The sequence below is a fragment of the Theobroma cacao genome, chromosome 3, assembly GCF_000208745.1.
Source record: "Theobroma cacao cultivar B97-61/B2 chromosome 3, Criollo_cocoa_genome_V2, whole genome shotgun sequence".
NCBI classification, from domain to species: Eukaryota; Viridiplantae; Streptophyta; class Magnoliopsida; order Malvales; family Malvaceae; genus Theobroma; species Theobroma cacao.
Window position 1 is genome coordinate 22,294,316 of NC_030852.1, and position 7,157 is coordinate 22,301,472.

A 7,157-nucleotide genomic window follows, 5' to 3' on the forward strand; every position below is an offset into this window, starting at 1 on the left:
TTCATTACATGTAGTAAAATTTATTTTTTAAGTAATAGTCACTTTTAGCGCTCTGTATAAATTCTTCACAATTCATTTGGAGACTTTTCCAGAACTTCACATTCTAGTTCTCTTCTCTAATTCTCTAGCTATTCTCTTCTTAATCATTTCTGCTTGCCACGACATTCAATACTTCAGAAACTAATCCAATTTTCCTCTCCACTGCTTTTGGTATCTTTTTACTTGTTTACAACAATTCTTCCTTTCACAAAGAACCCCTTTACAGCTAACCAGCTATATCTGTGCCCTATACATATATTCAATAATCGACTTCATTAAGGCCATATGGGAATCAGATTTACAAATTGTCTTATGACAGCACAAAATGGTACATGGACTAATAGTTTAATCTCCACTGCCCTTTATGTACACTATCAGTAAAGCCTAGTACATCTACACATCCCGTCTACATACAGGGCATGAACCCCGCCTTATAAGCCACTTATCCACACATGCCAGGTGAAATGTGTGCTGGCACTTCGGCAAGCTCCTTGCAGTTTCCCCTACTTTAATATCCTGCCAATGACAAAATCTGTCGTTATTGTTGTTAATAGTACTATCATCATTATTTGTGCATGATTTGTAAAGATGGCATCAGGGTTATTATCAGCACAATCACAATCGTAAACAGAAGAGCATGCACACACAAAGTAGTACCTGCAAACATATTGTGCAATAGATGCCCTGAGTTGCCTTAATTTCATCTAAAATCACATGACATGGTAGGTTTTTCAGTGAATCTCCCGACAACCCCCTTAAGATCACTTCACCATAGATATCATGGATCTCATCATAGCTTATATCAGCAAGGCTTAACTGTGCCAGAGAGAGAGAGAATAAAAGTTAAACTTTTAAGTATAAGCTGTGAATTAGTATCAAGTTTCTTAAACTTTTTTGCACGGTTACATGCAAAACTAAGATTTGAAGAGACATCAAGAACAAAATGCATCATGCAGTCAGACACCTTTGGGAATCAGAACTGGTAAAAACAAATTCCATTTGGCATTATGCATATTCCTCCAAATTCAAGAAAGACATCAACAAAGATATGTTATCAAGAAATGAGATTTTGAACAAGAAACAGGTCTAAAACTGTCTCAATAAGAAACCTCAGATGGTCATGGCAGTACTGATTTAAAGGAGATTATAACCATATACATGGTGCTAACTGAAATACACAATACTAGCAAATGCTCCAACTTATAGAAACTTGTAAGAGATCTTAAATGAGTTTACATTTTGCATAAACAGATATTTCAAGTGTTCTTTAGACTTTATCAAGAAACAACATTCCAAAAGCAAGCATGCAAAGATTGAAGTCAATAATAAACTGAGCTATGAAGCAAGCGAACTAGAAAAGTGAAGAAGATTAGGTCAAACTAGATGGTAATAAGATCTTCTATCCTCTCCTAGAGTCCTCTTTCTCATCTACACTAATTAAGACTACAGTCCAACTGACAACTATCAACTTCAGCTGTCAATGCACAAAATACCACACAGCCCTTTTAGCGAGTGATTGCCCCCTTGCATATCTCCATAACACACTAGTTAAAAAATGAAAAATTAAAGATATTTACCAATCATTTTGTCCATATTTACACACAAAGGTAAAGGCATTTTCTTGATGACTAGCCAATCGTGTAGATACATGCATAAATTTCCAACAGGAGCCCATCTAGAGTTCTTAACAACTATGTAGCAAGAGAAAAGAATAAAAACCTGCCAATTGTAGGCATTTAACATCGCTGGTGTCAACCCTTCTTCTACCAATCTTCCACGAAGAAGCTCCTCTATGAAGTCTGCCTGGACCCAAAATGTAGACAAAAACATATACCATCGTCTATAACCAAAGGAATAAAACAATTAACTTTGTGCATAACCAATAGAAAACTTCAAGAAGATTTGTGTATCATGCACAAGCAATAAGGCTGCTAATCTAGTAAACTAACCATAGATGACGAACCCCTTGAGCCAGATTGTTCCAAGCACCAGTAGGCACGTGATGCCTCCAAGACCTCAACCGAGAGGATAGCCCCAGCTATAGCGCCTAATCCAGCCCCACGAAGGATGCCACTATCAGAAGCCTTACCTGCTAAAGCACCCATAACGGCTCCGGTAAAAGCTCCTGCTGCAGAATAGAACAAAGAACAAATATATGCCTCGTTAGAAAACCACAGAGCACTGCGGAGTATGAAAACTACAATATTTACCCAAGAAAAAAAAAAAGCCAAATTGGACTGAGCATTGGTAGATAACGCCTGGTTTGTAGTGTTTCGTATGCATCAAGTACCCCTTCCCGCGTAAAAAAAGTACTTATCCATCTTGCATGGAATACAACTTTCCTGTTGTTCCCAATTGCTGGTGTTTTTATGAGCAATATGAAAATCAGCCAAAAAAAAAAAAAACGAAACACCATGCCATTAATAAATAATGCTCCGTTTTGTTGTTACTTCTATTACTTGTTTTTATTTCCAAAAGCCAAAAACAAAAAGAACATTTGGATATAAAAGCTAATATTTTTAAATAACTAAAAACTAAAAAAATCTAACTTTTATGAATAATAAAAAGGTTATTAGATAACAGGACAAATTCTGGTTGGATGCTCTGTTTGCTCTGCTCAATCAAATATACAAAAGCAAATAGCAAACGAAACTACCAAACAGAGCCTAATCGAGCATGTGGCAAATAAGGATGCAATCATTGAATGAAAAGTAAGAGATATATAAGAAATTAAGATGAGAAGAAAATGGGGTGTAATCACCAAAAGCAAAAAGGCCCGTGAGAGCTCCAGAAATGGCTCCGGCAATGAAGCGGGGAACGGTGTCAACAGCATCCAGGAACATGAGGGCAGCAAAACGGGTAGGATCCGGATATTTCGAATGGGGTAGAGGTACAGAGCGGGACGAGTGGATCACATCCGTTTAGATAATCAGAGAGACAAAAGATTGTTGCACAGCAAGAGAGAGAGAGAGAGAGAGAAGGTTTGGGTGGATTTGCTTTGATGGGTGAGAAAAAGAAAAGCGCCTAGATATTTGGGTGACTCTTTGGAGGGCTGAAATTTAGAGCGGAGATTGAAGCTGAAAAGGAGGAGGAGGGCACCTGGACTTTGGGTCGCAAAGGAGGACTTGTTCTTTTCAGTTTTATAACTTACTCTTCTCTTTATTTGGCCACAGAGTGCTGAAAAATGTCAATTAACTCACCTTCTTCATATAATACGACCACTCATCCATCCAAACCATTACCAACCATTAACAATACTACCGCCTTATTTTCAACCTATAATTCATACTTTTATTAAGTTGTCCCACGTTAATTGTTAAGTGTTAGATCCTACCCAAGTGCTCTTTATTTTAGGGCAACAATGGCATGTGCTTCATTATCAAATAATTTATTTTGGATGAATTCAGTAGAAATAATTAATAGTATAACCGAGGATTTGACCGGGCTTCACAATTAATCCAAATAAATACAATCTGACAGTTGAGCTGGTTGTCTAAATACAGCTTGTTGTCTACATTTCCCAACCCAAATTCATTGCCAACAACTAAATCTTTAAGCTAAATATATTTGCCCTTTCGTCTAATCCGATCATGGAAGTCCATGTGGTCGCATCCTTTTCTCCTAAGCTATCACACAACTTCCTTGCAGTTTTTATCTCACCACATCTTGCGTACATGTTTATGAGAGCATGCCTTGAGCTCCGGTTCTCGACGAACGTATGCATGAATCCATTCTCCCATTTCTAGTGCCCTACAGGCAGAGAGAGCAACCGTTACTGTCACTTGATCAGGTTCCACATTGAGCATTTGCGTCTTCCTGAATAGGCTCTACAGCTTTTTGGGGTTTCTGGTTCATTTCCTTTTGTAGTGAGATTAGACAAGTATTACACTTCCTTTGTGTAAGAACGAAATTTGAAACCTAAAATTGGAATGAAATTTTATATTGCTTTTGATTGGTTAGGGAACACCAAAGACTCTGAGCTAGTTGAGCATTGATGTCATGATTTCCCCACCCAAGTGGCTCAACTTAGATGGCTTGCTATCAAGAATCCAAGAGATCTTCAAAGACAACTGATACATGCGATGCCAAGACTTTAGTTCGTCAAAGAAAAGAGAATCAAAAGTCTGGCATCTCGTGGCTTCCAAAGATTTCAACTAGAATGATCACTGGCAACCACAAGTATGGCAGAGCTTCCCCCCTTAGCAACAAATAATTTGAGCAGTGCCAAAAAAATTTCACTACCTCAAGCTCTGAGGGAGACAATCAGAGAGTGAATGCACCAGCACTATGGGAACCTTTCACCTATTAGAAAGATCACTAACGAGAAACTAGCCTTATTTGTCCTCATTCACTGCATGCTGAAGTTCTTTATGGTCTCCTTGATTGAAAACACCCAAGCTCTGAACCGCTAAATCCTCAGAGCACATAAGAGCTAATCTGAGGTCTCCAATCTCTTGATAACCCCTCGCCATGATCATGTTTACGGTAATGCTTGGCATGATGCCAATCTTTATCATATCAGCATGCAGCATCATCACATCAATCATATTCTTGGCTTGAAAGTGACCCTCTAACATAACGATGTAAGATGGCACATCTGCTATCAAGTCAATGCATCTTATATCTGAGAAAATTTTATTTGCCTTAAATATCTGGCCATCCTTGCACAGGGCCTGAATCAAGGTTGTATAGATCATATACATCACATGATTTGGCAAGCAAAAGAGGCCATCCATTTCATTGATTCCATTTTCACTAATACCAGCTCTAGTTTTCTCCAAGAAAACACTGAAAGCCTCAAAAACTATTCCATCCTTACAAAGGCCATCAACTAAGCAACTTAATGTGAAAGCATTGGGTGTTAAGCCTGACCCTAGCATCACTTTATGCAGCCGGAGTGCCTCCTTCACATTCCCATTTTTACAGCACCCATTAATCAAAGCTGTGTAAGCCACCACATCAGGAACAATGCTTTTGATAACCATTTCTGAGTAAAAACCCATGGCAGCTTGCATATTTCCAGCCTTGCAGTAACCATCAATCAATGTTGAGAAAGTGATGACATTTGGTTCTACACCTTTTTCAGTCATTTGAGAGCATATCTCCAAAGCTTTCTCCATGTTACCTACTCTACAGTAACCATCAATTAGTGAATTGTAAGTCACAGAATTTGCCAAAACTCCATCTTTGATCATTTTCTGCAATAAAAAACTCCCTTCTTCCACTCTGCCAACACTACAAAGACCCTTGATCAGTATACTGTAAGTGAAAACATCAGGCAAAATTTTTAACTTCTCCATTTCTGAGCTCAACTCCACTGCTTCAGAAACATTACCTGCCTTACAGTATCCATCAATTAAACAATTGTACACAAATACATTGGGAAAAACACCATATTTAACCATACAAACAAAATAGTTCCTTGCCACTACCAATGCACCCATCTTACAAAGTCCATCAATCAAGATACCAAAAGTAACAACATTTGGTCTCAAGCCATCACCAATCATCATCCAGTATATTTCAAAGGCACGTTCAACATTATCCATCTTGCAATAACCATTCATCAAAACATTAAAAGTGTACAAATTTGGAAGGAAATACAAATCTTTTATTAACCTAAACATACATTCCGCCTCCAGCATCTGACCTTCACTGCAAAGAATTTTTATGACAGTCGTGAAGATGACAACATTGGGTTGAATTCCTTTCATTAACAGCTCATGAAACAACTCGCGAGCCTTTGAAGCATCACCTTGACAACAACAACCATTTATCAACACCCCATAAGTAACAACATTAGGCAAAAACCCACGCGAAAGCAAGTCATAATAAACATCCCACATCGAATCAAATCTCCCCATCTTAACTAACCCATCTAAAAGTGAATTACAAGCCTGCATTGGCGGGAAAGTTCTGATTTTTCTATAAACCCACAAGGCTTCCTCGATCAGACCCATCTCAGAAAATGCAATGATTAACGACCCAAAAACATTGGGAGTGAATTTTGAGGTTTGTAATTTGCTAAGGGCATTGAAAATTAAGTGGCAAGCGCGGCGGGGTTTTAACGAGCTTTGGAGGGTTTTGATGAGGTATTTTATCAAACACCTGGCGTCTGTATAAAGTTTAGCACCGGTTAACACGTGAATAATGGCTGAATAAGGCTCGAGATTTTTCGATGGATTGATGAGTTTTATGTTGGAATTGAAAAGGTTTAGAGCTTGGTGGGGAGTTTGGGAGTTGAGGATGGCCTTGGTCAGATTCAGATGATGAGATGGTGATGAGTGCGAGGCTATTTTGGAGTGGCTTGAAGGGTACTTGGTGTAACAAAATGGCGTTCGATTACGCGGCACAAGCTTCAACATTTTTCAGCGAGAGGTTTACATGGCCCAATTTGATGAATAAATATGTAGTCCTAGAATTTGGCATAAGTTTTGGAGAGCGCACCGCACACCAATAAATTCTTTGTTACGTCTGCTGCATAGCTGTTAAAATTTTGGATAATCTTTTTAATAAGTTCTTGAGTTATTTAAAAATACTTAATCAAATTTTTATTTTTTTCTTATGTTTAATTAAGTTTTTATACTTTTATTTTAAATCAAATGCATTAACTATTATTAGTTAAAATTCAATTTTTCATTTTTTATATCATATGACATTAATATGACATTGATATGAAAGGTAACAAATAGTATTTTAACTAATCACAGTTAATCAACTGTTAGTCATAAAAGACTATTTGATCCAAAATAAAAATGTAAGAGATTGATTAAACTAATTTAAAGAATAAAAGTTTATTTGAATTTTTTTTAATAGTACATGATTTTGTTTTATATAATATGCCTTAAAATTGTTTGAGGTGTCTAGAGTTTATGATAAAATACAATTCATTCCAAATAAAAACTTTATTTTCCAAACTTATTCACTTTTTAATTTATTTATGGCACAAACACTAGAGTATTTAACCCAATGATTGATGCATGATCTCTTACATAATAGATTGAATTTCTCTTTCTAAATTAAAAAAATTATTTATTACACAATGTTGTTTTGAAAGTGAGAGTTAAAATTAAATTTCTTTCACATTTTTATGTATTACAATTAAATGAAAATTAAAT

General features: G+C 36.8%; 2 protein-coding genes across 3 annotated transcripts; both read right to left on the reverse strand.

Moving 5' to 3' along the window:
* On the reverse strand, positions 294-3,273 carry LOC18604743 (NEP1-interacting protein-like 2). Of its 2 annotated transcripts, none has more exons than XM_018118349.1 (5): positions 2,801-3,273; positions 1,989-2,164; positions 1,759-1,842; positions 697-855; positions 294-555 (listed from the first exon to the last, which is right to left on the reverse strand). In XM_018118349.1, exons 1-5 carry the CDS (start codon positions 2,880-2,882, stop codon positions 433-435), a joined length of 624 nt encoding a protein of 207 aa, XP_017973838.1. In that variant the 5' UTR covers positions 2,883-3,273; the 3' UTR covers positions 294-432. The 2 variants fall into 2 exon arrangements, with proteins under 2 accessions (XP_017973838.1, XP_007037421.1); XM_007037359.2 differs by having other exon boundaries at positions 1,989-2,167; positions 2,801-3,264.
* Positions 3,456-6,491, reverse strand: LOC18604744 (pentatricopeptide repeat-containing protein At5g61400). Its single transcript, XM_007037361.2, has one exon. It carries the CDS (start codon positions 6,402-6,404, stop codon positions 4,374-4,376), a length of 2,031 nt encoding a protein of 676 aa, XP_007037423.2. The 5' UTR covers positions 6,405-6,491; the 3' UTR covers positions 3,456-4,373.